This window comes from Parasteatoda tepidariorum, chromosome 2 (assembly GCF_982258835.1).
Source record: "Parasteatoda tepidariorum strain Cologne lab strain chromosome 2, Ptep-v5.0, whole genome shotgun sequence".
In the NCBI taxonomy this organism is placed as follows: Eukaryota; Metazoa; Arthropoda; class Arachnida; order Araneae; family Theridiidae; genus Parasteatoda; species Parasteatoda tepidariorum.
The window spans coordinates 1,861,569-1,885,175 of NC_141756.1; the positions used below are offsets into that span (position 1 = coordinate 1,861,569).

At 29.4% G+C, this 23,607-nt stretch overlaps 1 protein-coding gene across 2 annotated transcripts in view; it reads left to right on the forward strand.

The window, feature by feature from the left end:
• LOC107451879 (uncharacterized) overlaps positions 1-23,607 on the forward strand; it is a 77,405-nt gene that overhangs the window by 52,544 nt on the left and 1,254 nt on the right. For both annotated transcript variants that reach the window (XM_043050110.3, XM_043050109.3), the window contains 11 exons: positions 773-884; positions 1,779-1,945; positions 2,891-2,990; positions 3,795-3,892; positions 4,834-4,948; positions 5,099-5,199; positions 14,236-14,468; positions 14,869-14,961; positions 18,006-18,083; positions 21,301-21,369; positions 22,484-22,661. In XM_043050110.3, the coding sequence (XP_042906044.2) occupies positions 773-884; positions 1,779-1,945; positions 2,891-2,990; positions 3,795-3,892; positions 4,834-4,948; positions 5,099-5,199; positions 14,236-14,468; positions 14,869-14,961; positions 18,006-18,083; positions 21,301-21,369; positions 22,484-22,661 (1,344 nt within the window). The remainder of the gene's footprint in view (positions 1-772; positions 885-1,778; positions 1,946-2,890; positions 2,991-3,794; positions 3,893-4,833; positions 4,949-5,098; positions 5,200-14,235; positions 14,469-14,868; positions 14,962-18,005; positions 18,084-21,300; positions 21,370-22,483; positions 22,662-23,607) is intronic.

Sequence of the window (23,607 nt, forward strand, 5' to 3'; positions counted from 1 at the left end):
AAGAAAGAATTAGGTTCTACAATTAAAATTTTGAAACCTTCCCTAATTCACGTTAACAAGACGTTTTCATACATGTTACTCATCTGCAATATTGATTTTTTTTTAATCGTTTTTAATATTTGAAAATATGCCGGAATCCGCAAATATCGCAATCCAGATTCACTCCATTTTAATGTAAAACATCGATTTTCGTATTTACTGCATATAAAAGTTACTCATTGTGCATTGTACATCTTGATTCGTGTTCACGTAATTTAAAAATCCTATGTTTCTATTCGTAATCACGGAATCTAAAAATCATGCATCACGATTCGTATTCAAAAATCCAATATTGCGATTTGTATTTTCATGTTCTTAAATCCAATATCGTGATTAATATTCACGCAATTTTAAAATCCTATATCGCAATTCTTGTAGGCTCAAAGTTTTTTCTTAAATTAGTTTAAAAGTGAGATATTCCTGTTTAGTAGATAATTTAATTATAAATCTTAGTTCAAAAAACTAAATATGAATAATATATATATATTTGTATCTATACTGTGCATCCTATACTGTATAACCTTGTGGCCATCGCTGCTGATTTATTGCTTGAGTTTCCACACAAGGATTTTGTTTTACTTAATATACTGTCTTTAAATGCAAGAGATTTTTTTCCTTCTGTGAATGAAAAATAATTTTTTTTAATGCAAACCAATGTAACTGCAGTATTTAAGTGTATTCATTGGAATGTAATTAATATTTATTTAATGTGTTGTTTGAAATATGACATTAGGATACAAAATCAGAAAAAAAAGATGAGTCATTCAAAAAAGCTGAATATGCTTCACCTGAAAAAATGGATACAAGTGAAGATGATTCAGCTATTAGACGTTCTGGAAGAAAATGTAAGTTTCAATAGTGTCGATATTAACCGCTCACATAACTTGATCACCAGTTTTTTTTATTGAAAATTAAACGCAAATTATTTTACAAATATTTTAGCTTCTTTATTGTGTTTTTCTTTATTACTATTTCACTTTAAATATTATTTGTTATTAAATTACTTTTTATGAAATTAAATGTTATCAATTTACCGATCTTTGATTCAACTGTTTTAGAGACGTAAAAAATTTTAATTTTGAAATTATGATTCAATTGTTTTAAGTAATTATTTCAAATATTTTAAGTAATACTAATTTAGTCTGTTTATTTAAGTTAAAATGTTTCATTGAGAGATCTAGTTACAAGTTAGTAGTGATTTCATCAGGTGTCTGATTTTTAATAAAAGAGATGCATTTAATTTTTATAAGCATGTCTAGAATAAAATTCATTAAAAAAACAACATTTTTTTCTCAAAATATTTGTGGCTGTACTCATATAAATTTATTTGGTCATAGCTATATTTATTTGATAGTTATGATTGTTGTCTTAAGATGCAAAGCCTTCTAATTAGACAACTTCTTATTAATGACCCATTTATATTCAGAAGAATTTTTTTTTAGAATTTAATTCTACTTATTGCTCTTTGTTTTGATATGGGTTTAAATTGTTTAACAAAATCTTTTTCTGCTGCTAATATCCAATTTCTTGCTGATCATACATTTATTTATTTATTTCAATTTGACAAAATTTTATCAATATTCATTGTGATTTATCTTTTATGTATTTTTCTCTTCAAATTAAATGATTTTTTAGCAAAAAAAAAATTTTTTTTATTTGTTTATATTTAAAATGTGATAAAAATTCTTTTTATGTTAATATTCATTTGAGATTTTGACTAAGAGAAAAAAAATTTATAGCTAAGAAAATTCGTGGTTCAAAGCCTCCAAAACCTGTTGAACCTAAAGATCAATATGAATTCACAGAAAGCGCTGAAGAAAACTCAGTTGGTTATCAAACATCAACTTTGTGCTATGGATCAAGAATAAAAGAAAGACTTGAGGATAAAACAAAATTCTCCAACCAAGTAAGCAAACTTCTTCTTACAAAAATTTTTATTTCATTTCTATGGGTGTCCTATTAAATGCAGTTGAACCTCAATTAGCCAGATTTTTTTTTATCTGAATACCTTTTAACTGATGTTGATTCAGATTTATTTTTTTTTCTAATATAACTTTAGCTAATATAGTAGATTTTTTTTAGCTTAGTTAAGCATTTGTTACAAGCATTTTGTTGGTTGATGAATTGTTTATTTGGTTTTGCTAAAGAAATTTAAGTGTTGGATTTTTGGTTGTTAAGTCAGTCTTTTCTTTATTACTAGTATATTAATTTGGTTTGACTTTCATGATCAATATATTTTAAAAAACAATATTACCCCTATGATCAAAATAATTTGATTATTTGAAATCAATCTAATCTCACTTATTTTGTATAATGAAAGTTGTTCTGCATAAGTTTATATTGATTAAAAAATTTGTTTTATTTTTGATTTCATTTTCGTTTATATGGTTTCTGAAAAGGTTTTTTTTGTTATTTGAAGGTTTTTGATCTATCTACAAGCTTTAAATTTTACTGAATGAAAATTCTCCCTTTTCAACTTCTTTATATTCTTTTTTTTTATAATATTAATGATTCTATATCTAAGGAGCAGCAAATTTTTTTCAGTTTAATTCTTGTAACTTAAATTGCAGTAAGTACATAGAAAATAAATAATCATAATTTTGTGCAATTTTTTTCTCAATTACTAAGAAACAGAAAATATGTAATTGAGATTAAATTTAAAAAAAAAAAAAAAAGAGCAGCATGTCTAATGAGTCATATGATGAGAGATGTATTTTCATTCATCATCTTCAAAGATACAAAATAAATAAATAAAAATTAGACCAAACATTTTTAGAAAAAGAAGTCTCATTTTTGATGATATTAAATTTTTTTAATACTTTTTCCAATACTACACAATATATTATACTAGGATTCTGAAGAATCAACGCTTATTTCAAATACTGAATCTTCAATTCTGGATAAGAAATCACCTATCAAAAGCAAGACAGAAAGCACTGAAATACTAACTTGTAAGTGCGAGTTTTTTCATTAATTAGTTAGAAATTTATATTTTAATTTAATTAGTCAGAAAAGACTATGCATGTTATTGAAATTTATCTATATTGTATTTTTTTTTAAAAAAATGTATCTTTGAAGTAATAATGTATGCTGAAAAATATTTCACAATTTTACGGCTATTTTTCTCTTAACTTCATCCAATAATTGTATTTATGAATATTTTTGTGTTAGACCTATGATGGGCTTTTTGCAATTAGAAAGCAGTTTTTGTTTTTCCTTTCATGTGCATTTGTAACTTCTTTGTCAAGTTGTGCTGGTAAAAAAGGTAGCATTCATTAAAAAAAAATTATTAAGATTAAACAAAACAAAATTGTTTTTAATGATATAATTTAGAATTTTGATATTGATCCTATAAAAGTGAACTGTACCTCATTACAAAATAAAACCAGTTTGAAAATATTTGCAATAAAGGCTTTAAATTTAAGAGAAGTTTTTCTACTTTTATTGTTTTAATTATTTGAAAGAAACATGGGAAAAAATGTCTTAGAAATCAGTATTAATAATAGCATTGATTGTTTTTTAATATGATTCAACTAAAGACTGTGGATAATTGTGCAATTTAATCATCTTGGAAAATGAACAGTTATTGCTACTCATATCATTTCTATTCAGTGTCATTAAAGTATGTGTATTAACTGCATTAATTACTGTTTGCAATAATAATACGTAAATTTTAGTGTAACCAAATATCCAGTCAATGTTTTAAGGTAACTATGTTCTTAAAAAGTGAAAAATGAACTTATGATGTATTTAAGGTGGTGATGATGATGTGGTGTTCTCTGACGATGCATCAAATTCTATGTTAACTGAAGATAAGCTGAAACAATGGGATGAATCAACAGACACCTCAAAAGTTAGTTGATCTTTGCTTAGATTCTTTGTTAAGGTTAATTTTATGTCCTTGGATCAAAAATTTCTATTTAACAAGTCAACCTTAAATGTTAAAAACTTCTTTTTAAACACAATAAAAAAATATATATTTTATTGTTGTACTTGTCTTTAACATGGCTTGTTTCAAATTAATTTTTTTTTAACCTTGGAATTGGAAAACTTTGATGAAACAGCAAAATTTATCTTGATATATTTCTTTGTTTTATTTTTAATATATTTAGAACTTTAAACATTTTCATTTTGGATATGAAGAAACTGATTCAAAGTAGTGCCAAAGTGTCACCAAGTTTCATGATAATATCACCTAATAATTATCAAAAATGAAAACAAATTTTTTCTTTTTCCTAGTACATTATTTGGGAAAAACCCTATATTCATAAATTGTATGATTTAAAATTTTTCTTTATTCTTTTTATGATAATACTTTTTAAAAAACTTAATTTAAAAATTTGTACTTCATTTAAAAGTTTAAACCTAATTTAACTATTGATTACTTTTAACTAGTTATTGCTCTTAACTATTGTAAATATTCCAGATTTCTGCAAATAAGTTTTCTTTGAATCTAGCATATCTTGTGTTTGATGTTTTTAAAAAAGTAATTTAAAAATTGCCTCTAAGAAAAAAGAAGCTAAATGTCAGTATTAAAACATTAAATTTCAATATTTGACCTTTTTTTTATTTGATTTAGCAATAAATCTTATTGCTATCAGTTTTTTAAGCTTTAAAGTATTTCTTCAACATCTATTTTATATGTTCTGTTCATTCTGCTTCTATTACTCTTTCAACACAACTAATGCTTTGTATAAATTACTGTATTTGTCATGCATTGACTCACTGTGATTGTCACTATTTTTGTTGATTTTTTCCTTCTTTTTAAATTATAAGTTAAAAATTCTTTTGCAGATTTCAGGAAATGGCAAAGTGAATCAAAGGTCTTTAAAGGTTGGAGAGACTTTTAAAAAGAAACCACCACTTAAAAGGCATTTGCCCAGTAAAAGTAATACACCTCTTAAAAAAGGTAAATTATTTATTTAATCTATAATATTAGTTAATTGTATGTATTGCAAATTATATATTTTTAAAAATAACATATACCTTGCATTCACTTTGATCTTGGTAAAGTTGCTAATCTCTTGTAAAATGAACAGCATTAATGTTTGTATTGCAGTAAGAAAATTAACGGGTTCAGATTTTGATGATCTCTCTGCGTGCTCCAGAGACTCTGAAGATGTTGTTTCAAGCGGATGGAAAAAGGATTCAGATCTCAAAGTATGTATTACGTCTCTCCTCATATTCTGTGGATAAAATGTGAATTTGAAAATAACATATGTTGCATATTAAAGTGCATTGAAAAAAGCTAACTCCTTTCATTAATAATTCATTAAACTATTTAAATCTTCATTTATATTTGTATTTAGCATGCAGATTTAAACATTAAATTCAGAACCCTTTTCATAAATGTTTAATTTTGATATTTAAATTTTGAGTTAAAATTTAAATTTTGAAATTAATTAAATGATATAGTTGAAGTAAAATGCTTTATTAGTGTAGGCTAGAAGCATTTTACACATTTGTTTACGGACATAAAATTATGAAGGTAACGTTTTTAAGTAGTACTATGCATTTTCTCACGTGAGTGTGATATAAAATGAGTTTTCTATTGAGTAATTTGTTGCTAAGGTAATAAGGCTTATTAAAATAATTCATACTTTTTTTGAAAGATATTAAAAATCATACACAATTATTGAACGTTTTATGTTATACCTTATTCCAAATTTCGATTACACACACAAATATATATAAATTTCTTAATAATAACACAAGCCTGCGAAATTGAACTTTTTGAAAAATACAAGAGAAGTTATTGTTGATTTATATGTTATTTGATGTGCTGATTTTGAAAATGACCTTCATTTTCCCCAATCACATCAGGATTTTTTATAAAATCGATATTAATGTTTTTACTAAAATCCTATTTGGAAAGGAATTCTCTCAAATAATTTTGCATGTACTATCCGGTAACTCTTCTCTTCATTCATTTTGATCTATGTAAAATTTAATATTGTGAAAGAAAATTGATTTTTGAGCTATCAACTGATATTTTATAGGTTAAAATGAATAAAAAATACTGTTACCAGACAGCAGAAGTCACCTCTGGTCAAGAGAAAAGCAATAAGTTCTCTGTGTTCAAACTTTTTACATCAGTTTCTAGAAGAAAATCACCAACATGCCATTTTAATTTGTTCTTATTGAGATAACTTACGTAAAATTGACGATGAACCAAGAATAACAAATATTGTGTAGGTGTATCTGAAAGTTTGAAACAAAAAGCAAAACAAGCAAAAAACAAAAGAGAAAAGTTTCTATTTATGTATATACTCATTTTCCTCTGAAACTTATTTTTGATGATCTCCTTTCATGCTTAATCTCAGGTTTATCCCGAGCTATCATCCAACAGTAGTCAGTGAACATGTTCTTGTCCCATCTTCCTTGATATTTATGCTAAATATCTCTGATATCTTGATGGAACCTGTCCCCTTGTTCTTCGCTAACTGCTCCTAAATTTTCAGGGAAAAAGTTCACATGTGAGTGAAGGAAATGCATTTTTACACTCATGGAGCAACCCAACGTTTTAAATTTGTCCAGCATTTTCATTACAATTTCCTTATAATCAGGATCCTTGTAGTTACCCAGAAATTTACTGACGACATCTTTAAAAGCAACCCAAACTTCTTTTTCCGTTTCTGTCATGTTAGTCTCAAATTCTTTATCCTTCATGAGTTTGCGGATATCTGGACTAACAAATATTCCTTCTTTCAACTTAGCTTGGGAAAAACCTGGAAACTTTTTGCACAGGTATTTGAAACAATTGCTATCTTTTGGAACAGCCTTGACAGACTGCTTCATTACACCTAATTTTATATGTAGCGGAAGCAACAATATTTTTTTCGGACCAACTAAGTTGTTTCAAATAACGTTCTTGGTGCCTGGGTCAAGATTTTGTCTTTTCGGCCATTCTTTTTTTGACGCAATGTTGAGTCTTGTCACGGCTGTCCCACTGACAAAATGAAACATGGGTACTTTATAAATCCCTCTTCTTAACCAAGAAGCATGGAGACAACTTTCAAATCACCGCAAATGCTCAAACTGTGGTCGATATATTTTATTTTGTTCAGGACGAGAGCCAGGTTTAGTCTGTGATTTTTTCGGTTATACCCACGAACATGGCAGGAACAAAAATAACAATCATCAAAGTGGTTTTGGGGCTCTCTCCACGTCATAGGAATTCCAAATCGTAAAGCAGTCTTCTTTCCTTGATGCCATAAGCGTAGATCATTGAGACACTGCACACAAACTTTATGAGGTGCCCAAGATTTGTCCTGATCTCCGAGTTTCAAGTCAAAATAAGCGAGATAAAGTTGTCTTACATAGTCTGTAATGCTCCTCATACGATTTTTAACTACACTATATTCACTGCATGTATAACAAAAGTCATCTGGGAAATTTTCACAATGTCTTGAACTCAAAGCCATGTTTCACGAAACGCACAGAAAAAAGCAAACTTTAAAATGTCTCTTTGTAACGCTTGCTAGTGCTTCTGAGAGGTCAGCGGACATAGATAAGGATTCTCGCGACGCTATTGGTAGAGAGAGATTGTTACGGAGAGAGGAACGGTGACAGGAAGTAGGGATAGAGGGGTACTTTTGTAGATTTGACCAAAGTAGAATGCTGGTCCATCAAAAAAAGAAGAAATTCAAATATGAAAATTTTTTTATGGTAAATGTTCATAAAAATTCCAATAAAATTGAATTTTTCTAAAAAACGTGATGTGATGGACATTTTTCATTATTATTTTCCATTTCAGCACCAAAAAATACATTAAGTTCAGCTATCAGACCCCTTGTATTTTTTTCATCGCAGGCCTGTGTAATAATAATTAAAAAAAGGTTATAAGATCAGGCAATGTTTCTTTCCTAAACCTATGTTTAAACTTTTAAAAAATAGCAAAATCTTAACAATTTTTAAAATTGCCTTAAATGAGAGAATAAAAATGCTAAAAAATGCAAATATCACATTCATTGAGAATAGCATAATACATTAAAGTAACAAATTTAATTTATTATATCGTTACTGAAGATAAAAATTTCCAAAATTATTATATGCATAACAAGGGAACTTCTAAATCATTTTTGTTTCTGATAACATATTTGTAAAAATGTATATAGAATAGTTCTAAGTCTTTTAATAGTTTTAAAAACTTATGAGAAAAAGCTTTTAGTGATCATTTGGCAGGAAGCAACTGCTACTAAATATGTGAATAATATGATGGTATAAAATATTACACTCATTTATGATACAGTAGAGAACCGATTATCCGGAACGATCGGGGCCATCGAGATTCCGGATAACTGATTTTTTCCGGTTTTCTGAATCGCTACAAAATGCCGTTTTTTTAATGTAAATTTAATGTAACCTTCATTTAATGTAACCTTTAACCTTAACTAACCTTAACCTTAATTTAATGTAACGAAACTAAAAAATTATTTTGAAATAGTTTTAGAAATAATGAAAAATGATAAATAATAATACACTTAAGTTTAAATAAGGAAAGAAATTATGAAATAAAAATTATATACAGGCTTATATATGTTATTAATGTTATTATTAACATTAATAACATATATAAGCTATTTGTGCTTATGTGAGATTCGTCTACAAACGGCTTTTGATCCGTCCTCTAAATCAGTTCTTTCGTCAACTCGATATGCCGTACGCTCTAAATAACAAAATAGGCTCAGAATCTTGCAGGAAAAGACATTTTTTTTAATGGAAGAAAATTAATTTCCGGTTCTGAATTTCATTCCGGTTATCTGGTTTTCCGGTTTTCTGATAAGAGGTTCTGCACTGTCATACCCTCCAACTGCTACGGAATTTCCGTAGTTGCTACGGAAATTAGAGGTAAACTACGGAGCTACGGGTGAATAGTAAAATACTACGGATTAAACGAAAGCGCCTGTCCTATCTATCCGCTCCCGCTGTTGTCGTCTTTCAAGCGTGGTGACGTCACTGATTGCGTATCGCCGAAAATGACGTCGTGAGTTGTTAGCTTTGGTCGGGAGAAACCACGTGATTATGAAGGGTTACTCATCGGCGGCGCCATTGTAATCTGCCTGAATGCAGCTGTTCTTTGAGAAACTGCGTTAGTTTTTTGCTTTACACCGTGTGAAGTGAAGTGAATTCAATAAAAAATTTTGAAAACAACTTTGAATTTTACTACTCCAATGTTAAAAGAATGATACGTTTTTGTTTGAAATTTTAGATTATTTTTCATCCAGCTTTTATCGCGTTAGTTTTTAAGTTGTGTATTTTATCAAGTATTATTAAATTTTATTGTGATGGATCGTTATTTGAAAAGATCTAATCAGGATCGGGAGGTTTCTAATGACGATGGATTACGAAAGAAGAGGAAGAATAATCAAAAGTTTAGAGAGGAATATACTAAAAAGTTTCCTTGTTTAGTATCGGGAAAAGAAGGCTTTGAGAAATGCACTATTTGTAATTCGGAATTCTCTATTGTTCACGGTGGACTGGATGATTGTCGCCGACACGTGATCGGTCCTAAACATCGTGCTACTGCAAAAGCACAGGTGCATCAGCAACCTATTAACAATTTTTATTCTTCAAAATTAGAAGAAAATGGTGTGATTAAAGCTGAAGTATTGTTCGTACGGTTTTTAATTGAGCACAATATTTCTCTATCTGCTTCCGATCATTCTGGCGCCTTATTTAAAAAAATGTTCCCAGATTCCGACATTGCAAAAAAGTATGGGTGTGGACATACCAAGACCCTGGCAATAACTGTTTCCACTGCTGAGGGGATAAGAGAGAGTACTCTAAGTTAGCTCAGAACATCATTATTTTCTCTTTCAACTGACGGAAGCAATGACATATTAGATAAAAAGCTATATCCTTTAATTTTTAATTATTATGATGAAGAAAAAGGACAAATCGTATCATCACTGGTTTCTTTATCTGAATCAACTAACAACACTGGTGAGGGAATTTTTCAACTTCTTGATGGAGAGTTTAAAAAATATCTACTGAAGTGGGGGAGTTGCATAGCATTCAGTTCTGATAATGCTAACACAATGGCTGGATGTAATAAAGGTGTTTTGAGCTATATAAAACAGAAGCAACCAAATATAAAATTCATTGGATGCCCTTGTCATTTGGTTCATCTAGCAGCTCAAAAAGCTACAGCATCATTGCCCGTTGATGTGGAGAATTTGGTGATAAAAGTTTTTTACTACCTTGAAAAGAGTAGTAAAAGAAAGTATGAATTTAAAAACTGTCAGATAGAATGTGATGTGAAACTTCACAAGATTTTAAAACATGTTTCAACTCGGTGGTTAAGTTTAGAAAATTCTCTAAAGAGACTAGTTGAGCAGTGGGACCCATTGCTAATTTTTTTTTCACAGTCTGATGTTAAAGAGAATGCTAGCTCAGAAAAAATAAAAGAGTTACTTAAATCAAACAAAGCAAAGATATATTGTGTTTTTGTTACATCGATATTGCCTGTATTCACCAAGGTAAATGTTGCCCTGCGAAAAGAGCAACCTTCTATCCATACTTTGTATTATGATTTAATGAGCTTATATTATGAACTTCTTGTTTCGCCTTCTACCATAAGCAAATCCAAGTCTTCTCTGTTACAAGTGAAATTTCAGAAACCTAAATATCAAAAACCTGATGAGTCTCTTATGATAGAATCAAGTATGATAGCATCTATTTTGAGTGATCTGACGCCAGAAGATATAACTGAGTTCTTTTTGACAGTGCGAAAGTTTTTTGTCACTGCATGTGAATATATTCTCAAAAAGTTTCCTTTAGAGGACGATTTTCTTAAGCATGCTTCTGTGGCAAACATTTTGAAGAGGCAGACTGCAAATTTTGCATCTAAGTATTTTTATGATTTGTTTAATTGTGGTATTGACATTGATCAACTTGAGTTAGAATTTGCCTTTTATCAGGCAGACAATTTTCCTTCTGAAATTTTAAATCATACCAGAGTAGATGAGGCATGGCATGAAATTAGCCAGTTAAAGGATAACAATGGAATAAAGAGATATGTGGCTTTGCCAAAAATAATGCTTTCAATTCTGTCAATTCCCCATAGCAATGCTGGATCTGAGAGAATTTTTAGCATGATTCGTAAAAATCAAACTGATAATCGCTCGAGTCTGAGTACCAAAACATTAGAATCGATTCTAATCACTAAATTAAGCATGGGAGTTTGTTACAATGCAAAATTTACTGAGGATGAGTTAAAAAGAGCAAAAAATGCTTGCTATTCATCACTGAAAAAGCATAGGGCGGTTTAGATACAGTGTTTCTGTAATTAAGGGTATTTTTAATTAAAATCAGATTTGCTTATAGATTAGATTTCTTAATTAATGCTTTTACTCCCTAATTAAAATAGATAATTCAAAGATTTGAAACAATTTAGCTATTGGTTAATGTCTATACAAATTCATTCCTCTTAAAGAATAAATTTTAATGTGTAAGCTTTAGATCAGAGGTGTCAAACTCAATTTTGCAGAAGGCCATATATTAAATTTAGAATATGTAGGCGGGCCAGATGCAAATAAAAAAATTTACTGAATTATTATAACATTTTCTTTATCGAATTATATAGTTTATAATATACGGTTTCATGGAGCTGGCATCAAAAAAGAAGACCTCGCTTCCTGGCTCGTACCCCCCAAACATCACTGGTACCAGAGCACCAGTCCAGGAGGTGCACTCAACATTCGGTGCAACCGCAGGGACCAGACTGCACTTACCAGGCTTATCAGCGGCCACCTTAAGTCCCTTTCTTTTGAGGGTAGTATTAAAATCTACCCTAACTGCCCCAGGTGCCACAACATGCAGGCTTCCCCCCAACATATCCTAGACTGTCTTGGTCTGGACAAAAGGGACATTCTTAATAACACACTTATGGTGGCCGACTTCCTCCGGGTGATGAATTTCATGGACATAGTTTAGCCCTGCTAATTTTGGGGATAAGGAAGAAGAAGAAGAAGATAATATACGGTTGTTAAAAATCATATCAAAGTTGTAAAAGATTATTATTTGGTTATTATTTTGAGCTCGAGGATCCAGATACCTGACTTCTCTTGTTTTTGACAAGTTCATTGATGTCCGGTTTCATATTTGTTATAATTATTTTAAGAATTGATTAGGGATATTCATTCGTAAGTCTTGCGCGATATTTGTTCTTATTTAATTTCATGTCGGAAACATATGCTCCCATAAATAGGTGCTACCAAACATGCACAGAATGCGTTCTGCATGCTTTTTTAATTCTGGGTAATTATCCAAACTCTTGAAATATTGTGCATGAAATGTAAGAGCGTTAACCTCTTTAAATTTTTCTTTCAAAATACTGTCCGATTGAAGATTTATCAACTCCATTTGCAAATGAACTGGTGTCTGTGAAGCTTCAAAATTGAATGGATTGTTGAAAATTGGGAATTCCGTTTCATTCATTTTGTGGAAGTCTTCAAAACGATTGTTGAATTCCGTGATAAGATTTTGCAGAAGTTGAGAATATTGATCCAATTTCTTTGTGGTTCACTGTGCCAAATGATTTTAAATGAGGGAAATGATCCAAAGTTTGATTTTTTACCTGATTTTCCCACAGCCTTAACTTTGTTTCAAAGGCTTGAATACATGAATACATTTGAGTGACAATCAGATTTTACATTCAGATCAGTCAAGTGTTAATTCATGTCTACCAAAAAGGCACAATCAATCCACCAGTCATTGTCACAATAAATTGGGTTGCCTTTTTCTAACATGAAAGCTTGAATAGGGTCACGCAATGGAAAAAATCTTTCTAAAACTACTCCTCGACTGAGCCAACCAACTTCGGTGAAATAAGGGACATCAAAAAAACTTTTCGTCCAAATCTTGTAAAAACTGCCTGAACTGTCGGTGATTTAGTCCTCTGCTCCTTATAAAATTTACTATTTTAATTATAGGTTGCTTGACACTGTCCATTTTTAAATGTTTGGATGCCAATGATTCCTGATTATATAGGGAAATCCCACAAAATTCCCTGATGCTTTCTGTTTTAATTTAGTTACAACTCCCGAATGTTTGCCAGCCATGGCAGGAGCGCCATCCGTAGTTGTGCTGCTAAGTATATTCCAGTCGAAGATTTCGCTTGTTGCTAAGAAATGGCGTTACTGTCAACTGTCTATCTCTCTTGCTTGTCTAGGCACGCGCTGCCCTTGAAATTACTTATAAATGTAGTGTGCACATTTTAAAACTTCCGTAGATGAATCGAGTGAAGTCTAAAAGCTCTAAAAAACACGATTCTTCTTTCTGTGACACATCGCGATCGTGGGCCGTATTGATACGAACCGGGGGCCGTATCTTTGACATTACTGCTTTAGATTATATAAGTTTTTAAATATTGTTTTCTAATTCTGAAAGTTTTATTAGGAAGAAACTCATTTATATAATTCATTTTTCTTTCAATAAATTGTCATTAAATTGTTTTCTTGATTTAATTGCTTTAAAATTTGGTGTAAAAAATATTTAATAGGAAACATCTTAGAATCTGACCTTCCTAAATAAAATAAGTAAAAAAATTTTGGGTAACAATTGAATGAATGTAGAGAAAAAGTTGTGGAGAGTTCACTTTTTGCATTTTACTGAGATGTTATATTATTTTTCTTTGAAATTTGTATAAATGTACAATAAACTTTCATTTGCAATTTAATAATTTTATATCCTTAGAAAAGTGTACCTTCCTGTATGTGAATTAAAATTGTACTATCTAAATAACATGATTTTTTAAAAGTCTATGGCATTTTAATTTTTTAAAAAATTTCTCAATGTGAAATAACATTTTACGCTTGTTTCAAAATCTATTTTCTTATATTTATCAACTGCTTTTTGAAATTATAAGTGAATATAATTAAGTATCAATATGAGCATAGCAAATATTGCGGGATGCCGTAAATGTGTGTTGCGTGAGTGCTACTGATGGCTAGGTGGGCAAAGTTGGAGGGTATGCACTGTACAAGTTAGGAACTTTCTAAAGAAAGATTTTCTGAAGAAAGTATCAATTATCAGACGTCAAATTTCTTATAATAAGATAATTCAAGCCATTCATATTAATTTAAGTGATAATAGAAAACCAGATTCTTATTTTCTAAGCAAGTTTAAAGACATAACTTTTAATACTAGCAATGTTAATAGATATTAATGTATTTTTTATTTTGAATTTTAAAGGATCTTAAGAGTCTGCCCGAGTGTAAAGTTGAAATTACGGATAGTCGATTATCTTCATCAGTTGCAATTGATTCTGAGCAAGTGGACGATATGGAAGGATCATTGCAAGGATCGACTGACTTCTCCCCCCTTCAAGCAAGTGAAGTTAAGGATGAAAAAGATACTTCACAATTTGGAAAACAAGATTGGTTCCATGGCGTCAGTCCGAAAAGCTCGGAACACATATCACAAAGGTATTCCTTTAAATGAAGTTTTTCCTTTTTTAAATATTGCTTACAGGGAGAGTAAAATGTGAAGTAAATAATTTGCCATTTATACTATAATAAAAAGTTTTCCTGGCTTGTGAAGCCTATTGTGTTCTACTAAACTTTGAGATATTTTTTTTTGTAATTCCCTCTTCCCATAATTGTTTGAAACAATATTTTTTTTAATTGCTTATGTTGTGAAAAGCTATTCTTAAAAAATTGTTTTGAAATAATCATTAAAATTATTATGTTCAAAAATGTTACACTAATTTTTTTTTTTTTTTTTTTAACTACATGATTGTTTTTGTCAGTTTGTGCTCATTTTTCTAAATTTATCTCATATTCCTTTATTTACATTTTTCTAATAATTAGTTCTGAATACTTTTAGCTCTGAAGAATCAGAATATGAATCAGATAATTGGGACAGTCATTCTGTTAGTACAAATAAAAGTACATCTGATCATCTGCCAAGAACAAAAAGGTAAGAAGAAATTCTTATCGTTATAAGTTGTGTTGATTGTAGTTTCTTTTACTGTTATTTTTACCCAAAAGGAATAATGAGGAGCTTTCTGGATTGAGGCTCAATTTCCTAAAAAAAAGGGCGCTATTCTGGGACTAACCAGTGTGGTGTGCAATTTTTTGTACAGTGCGCTAAAAAAAAAAACACCACCCTGAATAACTTTTGATCTAACAATCAGATTTTCACATTCTAGGACTTAATCTTAATGGCTCGCAGGGGGATGACTTCAAATATGCTAATTAATAAGTGCAAACAATATTATAAGTGAAATCAGACGCAAAAATGTACTTTCTCTGAATAAACATACAATTTTTTCCACTGATTCAGGTTTCTGATCCTCGGGGGGGGGGGGAGATAGCTGCAATCTAGGAAATATGGTACTAGTAGTTTGGGGCCAGGAGAGCCCTCCAAAGTTTGTACAGCTTAATGTTAATTTTTGCGTATTTCGTTATGTCTCAAGAACTTTTTAAGCGAATTGAAACATTTTTACTCACTTAAATTTTAAGAAAAACTTGATGTATTAATGATAACACTGTCTGTACATTTTCAGTTAAGATACAGAAAACACTTTTTAAAATTATAAAGTTCGTTTATCCAAGGATAATTCCATGCAAAAAATAGCATTAGTAAATATTTATTGTTATTTTATTTACGAATGGTCGAAAAGTTTTTAAATTGTAAGGTATTCAATTTTTTTTATCATTTTGAAAATTGTAATTTTATATGGCAAAATACAAAACTTGAGTGAAATTGGTTGCATTGTTCCTGAGTAATTGAATTTCAAAAAGTCAGATACTTAAATTTCTCAGGTACCATTTGACTGATTTTGCGCAAATTTTGTATTTTGGGATATAAAAATACATTCGTTAAAATGATGCAAAAAATTGTATATCTTATAATTCAAACTTTTTTCAATCATTCTTAAATAAAATGATGAAAAATAATAAATATTTACTGAAAGCTATTTTTTGCATGGAATTATGTTTGAATAAATGAATATAATGTATGTAATTTTATAATGTATGTAATTTTATAATTGTGAGTAAAAAAATTTCAATTTGGTTAAAAAGTTTTTGAGATATAGCAAAATACACAAAAAGTAAAATTAGTATTAAAGGGTTCAAACTTAGGAGCGCTCTACTGACCAAACTACTGGGACCCTATTTCCCAGATTGGGGCTACCCTCTATATTCCGGGGGTCAGGAATTTGAATCCGTCGTAAAAATCGTATGTTAATGTTTATTCAGATAAAGTTCGGTTTTGTGTCTGATTTCATAACATAACATATCGTCTGCACTTATTAATTAGCATATTTGAGGTCATCTGCTTGAGCCATTAGATTGAATCTTAGAACATGAAAATCAGATCAAAATTAATCAGAAAGGTTTGCTTTTTTTCTTTCCTGCACTGTAGTATCATATCTACACAAAAATGCCTTTTTTGAGATGCATATCCAATTAATCTTCTAATGTCTATGATGCCTTCTTTGGGGTTTCTACCCTTCGATATAGAGCTGTATGTTGTAAGTTGCAAATATCATTTTACATATTTCATATCGTATCTCATTGTTCAAAACATCTTAATGTTAGTCATCTTTATTTGGTTCAAAAACATTGTTTTCACACAAATTTATAATTTAAATTATACTATGTTGCTATTAATGCAAAACTATTTATGTAAATTTCTGTTTTGTTATTATATCATGCCTAAAATTTTTTGCTTTGTTTTGATGTTCATTTTAAAACATTTATTTAACAGTTCTGGTTTATTAGAATTGAAAATTATATTGATGACAGATAAGAATTAGATTGAAGAATTAGGTGTGGCAAAATTATTACATAAATAATTTTTTGATAGGGTGAAAACAAAAAAAATACTCAAATATTATTTAGTGTATGCATACATCATTGTTTTGAATAACGCTAAAGAATATTGCCAATAAATATTTAAACAATTGCATCATGCAATATAACTATGGAAATCCGTGATTGTGTCACTCACAAGCAGACAAATGAAATCAAAAGTTACTACGAATAACTCATTAATAAGCCCAAAAATAGTTGATGACAGAAATTACATGAAGTTTAATTGATAGTCATTAGTAAAATTGCTGGTTTGTCAATCCAGTTTTACAATTGTAAACAAATGTTTAGTAAAATCGAGTGAGGTTGACTGAGAGCAAATTGCATGAACAACTCATAACATAAAATGTAATGATATAAATAGCCTAGAGAAAACTGAATGACGAACAAATACCCAAATGTTAAATTCGCTGATTCTAAAAAATGAAACTGATTAGGCAATAAACAAATTGTACTCACCAAAAGTGTTGAAAAGTGAAATAGGCAGCATATGAACATACTTAAAGCGCACACTTTATTTTTCTGGCACAAATTGAATACAAACATGCTGTTTTTAGCAGCAATTATCAAAAACATTAAAAATACACACAATAACGTCAGTTTGAATTAATCTTTTCAATGGGGGACATCTTACAATTTCAAATTTAGCATGATAAAATTCAAAATTATGTAAATTTAACATGATAAAATTATTGAAGATTTATAAAAAAAAAAGGGAATAAATTGAATTTCAGATTAAGAAGAGACGTTATAAAGAAATTTGACACTAAATTGTTAGAAACCAAAAATAAAACTTAAGCAAAATAAAAATTTTGGGCGATGTTGGTATATTTCAGGTTATCATCTATATAAACGGAACTGGCTTTTGGTGGCAAAATTTTTAATACTGATTCATTGAATTAAGTCAAAAATATATTCTATATGAAGTATCCAATGTATTATATAAATTCAATGAAGAGTATAGATTTAAAAAAAAAATCATTAAGTATATAATTTGTATCAAGTATTGTATATCTGCTTTGAGGAGAATATTCAAAACCAAAAAATTTCATATTGTTATACATATAATGTTAGACCTTTATTTTTTTCATTTGTTATTTCTTTTATGACTTTTTATTTTACGTAAGTTTCTTTCTTCTTTAGGAAAGAAAGAGAATCTGCTGAATATAAAGCTTGGAAAAAAGCAATCCATATAGTATTAAGAGAAGCTTCTTGTCATAAGTAATTGCTTCACATATTTTCAAACTTATACATTTTTATTTCTATTTTTTCATAAATATAGTTTAGATGTATAAAATTAAACCACTGAACACTAATTAACTGATTTGTACACTTTAGTCCAATGTTTTTAGTCTAATAATCAAGAAACTATTTCTTTTTACATAGAATATGGAGCAAGGCTGCCTTTTTTTAACAATAGTAATTATTTTAAATTAAATAAAAAAATCATCAAAACTTTCAAGTGTTAGAAAAATTGTTTTATATGATAAGTAAAAGACTATGTAAAAATTGAGAAACGTATAGTAGGCTTGGGCATGCTCCTCTGGTTACAAGCTATATTTTTCCTAAGTCCACCTTTGCACTGACTCTAAATGAAGAAGGTATTTCAGAAGAACAAAGATAAACTTTCAATTCCTAACCAAAATTCCTCAGAATGAAAGAAACAATTGAAAAAACGTGTTTCTTTAAACATTCTATTCAGCAACTGCATTTGTTCCAAATACTAAATTTTCATCTTAGGGCTTCTGGACTGATCGTTAAGACACGGTTACCAGCAGACCACCGAAGTTAAGCATCACTGGCTGCGATCAGTGTGCGGGTGGGTGACCACTTGGATTAGTCTGTGTAGGGACCCTGGGTGTGCAGTATGGGTCCTCGTTAAAACTGCGCTACCGTAAAGTGCTAGACTTCACTTGCAGGTTGTCAGTCTATCAAATCGGGAGTGCCATCCCCCCTGCAGAGGATCAAAATTGTGATGGCATGTCTTTGGATCATCCTCAGGGATGTTTCCCTGACATCCAATAGCCCATTGTGCAGCTCTAGTGTGACGTAAATGACCTACAACAACCATCTTAAGACCAATTTGTTGTAGTAGAAAGCTAGGCTCGGTTCTCTTGTTATATTTATCCATGGACTCCAAAAGATAGCTTCAGATGGTATTTAAAAGGTACCAGACAGGAACAAAGATAAACTAATTTATTTAACATACTACTATATAACAAAGGTAAATTATTTTATTTAACATATATTTCAAACTATGAACTTAGCTTAGCTACTTAAAACATGTAATGAAATACATTCTGCGATTTTAAGAAAATAAGATTGCAAAGAACAACAAGGGTGCAAATTGCACAGCTCGCGTAACATCTGTCGAAGTATCTCCCAAGCTTCTTTAGGAATTCTGATACAAGCCATCCAAAGGAGTCCAAGAAGTTTGCACTTCGGACAAGTGAGATCCTATCTATCAACGTACTGTGTAGCTACTAATGTGCTAAAATAATTTATATATTTAAGTTTTTTTTAAAAAAAATTTATTATATATTATTTAATTTTTTTACATTATTAAATATCTAATATCTGACATCATAAATTTTTTATCCATAATATTGGGTTGTATAATTTAGTAATAAGTTTTTTTTTTTAAATGTTTTTCATCCTTATTCTTGGTATTTAAATTATGTTTATGTTATGTTATGTTTGGTAAATTATGTTTTATACTTTTAACATAATGTATAACATATTTAAAATTTTACATAATGTTTATTTCATGTTCTATAGTGTTAATTTCATTCTTTATGAAAAATAACTACAGTGTAATGTCCCATATCCGGACGTCCCTTTCCCGGAAGGGTCGATTTCCGGGACACTTTTTAACAATCGAAATAAACAAACATCTCTCCATCTTCCCCTTTCCTTAAAAAAATAAAAGGTCTTTTGACACATTTTCTCTTTTTCAAGATTGCACTGAACCTCTGATTTATGCATCGAACCCATAAATCACCAGAAAGGGGAAGTGAAGATCTACCAAGATCATTGAGTGACGCTCCTCCCTTGGAATGTAGGAAAAAGAGGGAAATTTGTTTTCAAAAGACCGCAACTGAGTCCCCTCCCCCCCCCCCGTCCTTTCCCATGCAGGTGGCTAGTTAAAGAGGCATTTCCTGGAACCTTTTTATTGAAAGAAGAAATACTGTGGAAAAGGGTAAATGGGGTAAGCGTTAAGGTGGAGGAGTCAAAATGGAAAATTTGAATAGGTCTAAAAGGATACACATCCTTGAGAAACAAAACATTCGTTCTTCCCCATACCATGTAATATTTAGGAGGCGGGGGGGAAGGGGGTAATGCTCTTTCTTTAGCAGATTCTTTCAGTCATAGAAGAAAAAATAAAGAGAATCTGATCAGCGTGCCCTGCCTTTATGCTTGATTGATAGCCAATGATTGGAGAGAAAACAATAATTTGTTACTTCCCCACCCTCAACTTAAATGATCTCCTCTTTACACTTATTTTCTTTCACAAATAAGGAGGAAATGAATTTTTCTCCTCCACCTACCCACCTTAATGAATGACGGGAATTTCCCTTTCTTGCTTGAATCATTCTAGTTAAAAATGGCGGATTATTATTTTCATATGTCAATATTTTTTCGTTTTCCATATTTTAAGCAATATTTTTTTTTTAATATTTCATATTTTATTGATTAGATATTCTAATATTAGAACATTATTCCCTTTAAAAATAATGTTTATTTATTTTTTGTTTCTTAGATTTAGATCATTTTAAGCTTTGTTCCAGAATGACATGAATTTCCCCTTCCTGCTTGAATTGTTCTAGTTCAAAATGGCAGATTAATATTTTCGTAACCATTAAATTTTTTTCGTTTTCCATATTTTCAGCAATAATATTTTTTTTCTAATATTTTATATTTGATTGATTAGATATTCTAATGCTAAAACATTATTCCCCTTAAAAATAATGTTTATTTATTTTTTGCTTCTTAGATTCAGATCGTTTATTAAATCATTTTAAGCTTTGTTTACCTTGGGGGTCAATTATACGGAAAAATCTATTATACGGACTTCTGGAAGTCCCACCGATTCCGGATACGCGACTTTACTCTGTATTATAATTTAAAAACTTATTTCATCACCATTATCTTTTTTTTATATCATTGTCTTCTTAAACCTATTTCTTTAAACACATTCAGACACTCAAAAATACAAGGATTTAAAAATGACAGTTTCTATTCTGAAACTATGTCCTTTTATAGAGTCAAGTTTTCCAGCTTTGTGCATTATTTGAGATTTTATATATTCTATTTTTCTTTATTTTATTAGCATCTGATATTAAGATAATGAATATTCAAACTTAATTAAAGTGCCGCTGTATCCAAGTTAATAATCTCTACTATTCATATGTGTTTAAGAGAAATTTTTTTCATCTAGGTATGCAAATGTTTTTCTTCAAAAAGTAACAAATGATGTTGCTCCTGGATATTCAAGTATTGTTTACAGGTATACTTTTTACTTTGTGTTTTCTACAATAAAATTTGATTTGATATGTATGCAGGATATCCGCGCACCTGGAAAGTCATAATTTTCAGTATTGAACAAAACTTTTCATGAAATGTCATGATTTTTACCATTTTTTTAAAAAAAATCATAGAAAGTCATGTATTTAGGCCTCCGAAAAATCTAATTTTTAAAATGAAATCCCCCCCCCCCCAATTTCATCCTATTCCAATATATCTGAATTCCTAACAAAAATCACCACTCCCTCATATTTTATTAGAATATAAAATGATTTTATCATGTTCTTTAAAAATTATGGTGTTCTTTCAAAAAGTGAAAGAAAAAACATAATTTCTAGAGCGAATTATCTTTTAAACTTCTGTGATTTAACAATTTTTATTATTTTATCAACTTAAAATTCTAGTTTAAGCAAACCAGTCATTGGTGAGTTTCTTTTATTCTGAAAATGAGAACAGAAAAATCAGGAGTATTTCTTTCCTTTCTGATGAACAAGAAAAGTATCTTTAGAATATAATTCTGCAGAAAAAAAGGGAAAAAAATTATTTGCTTTTATATTTTTTTCAGCTATATTATTGTTTCAACTCTTTCTTAACTGTTTTTTAATTTTAAAATCTATAAATATGAAGATACAGAGTATAACAGTTTTGGTTATACCTATCATTTCAATTATTGTTTTTATAATGCTTTTTTAAATTTATTGTTGCGTTTTTGTCTACTTCGTTAAGTCATGAAAAATTCTTGGAATTAATCATGGAAAATCATGAATTTAAAAATCTAAAATGTAGCAGATACCTTGTGTATGAATTCATGGGCCAAACTTTGAGGGGAAATAGAGTACTTCATAAAGATTTGCGTAGTTGGAAGTGTCTCCAAATTATGGAATCATGCATAGTTAAACTGTTACTAAGTTTTCTTGTGATTATTGAAATAGTAATTTTATACTACAATTAGGTGACTTTTTTTAAAATACAATTTTCAACCCTTATAATGCATCGTCTTAAAGTTTTGCCCATTAATTCCATTCCATATTAGGTGAATTTTTTTATAACTATGTGGGGGGATATTAAAACTGAATAATGTTTTTTGAATTGTTTAGACCTATGGACTTGTCTTTGATTAAGAAGAACATTGATAATGGTACGATACGAACAACAGATGAATTCCACCGTGATATGCTTCTGATGTTCCAAAATGCTATTATGTACAATAGTTCTGATCACGATGTTTATAAGATGGCTGTAGAAATGCAGTCAGATGTTATAGACCAAATAAAGGTATACTCTTTTTAATATTTCCAACTAATTGTAATTTTCATAGAATTGACAATTTTTGATGAAACTTTATACTAATCTGTAAAAGTTATACTTATTCCGGCTTATGTTTCTAAAATAAAAATTTTTTTTTATTCCGTTCCGGGTTTTAATATTTATGCTAGTGCCTTTTTTAACTATCTTTCAGTTCTATAATTTTCAAGTGTTGTTTTAATTTAGATTAATATTGCGTTATTTAATCATTGGTTTTGTTTATATTAGTTAATTTATGAATTGTAATTATTTTAAAAAAATAAGTATGAGAATTTTGTATTTTTTAAACTTGTTTTTCTTGTCTAAACTTGCACATTTTTTTATTCTTTTAAATGTTATTTTTCTACCATAATTTTTTTCTTCCACTTTTTCCTTGTAATTCGGGTTTGATAAAACATTGATTAATGACACCTTTTGGTCAGTCCAATAAACCGGGAAATTCAGACCTCCGGGAGCATCCCGGATAATTGGTTCTCTATTGTATCAGTAAAATTTTAGGGAATTCAGGGATTTTTTTTTTCAAGAAGACTTTGAAATTGTGCCTCTTGTGAACAAACACCCATCTAAGTAAGAGGCTATTAAGATTTTATTATTTGATATGAGGCAGAATATATGTATTTTTATCAGTTTTTTTTTAAAAAAAAAGTTTTAACTGTTGATAAGCTATAAGTTTTTTTTTTTTTTGTAAAAAAATATTAATTTCATATAATTTATTTTCTAAGTTTATAAATTCAACAATAATCTTTCTTTCTTTTATCAATAAAAAATTTTTTTTTTCATCAATAAACTAGTGAATGAAGCTGAACTTTTTTTAAAATTTCAAAACTATATGTAAAAATTTTTAAGTCTTATTTTAAATAATTATTAACTATCAAAAACTATATTTTTTTACTTTGAATACATTACCTTGTTGAAA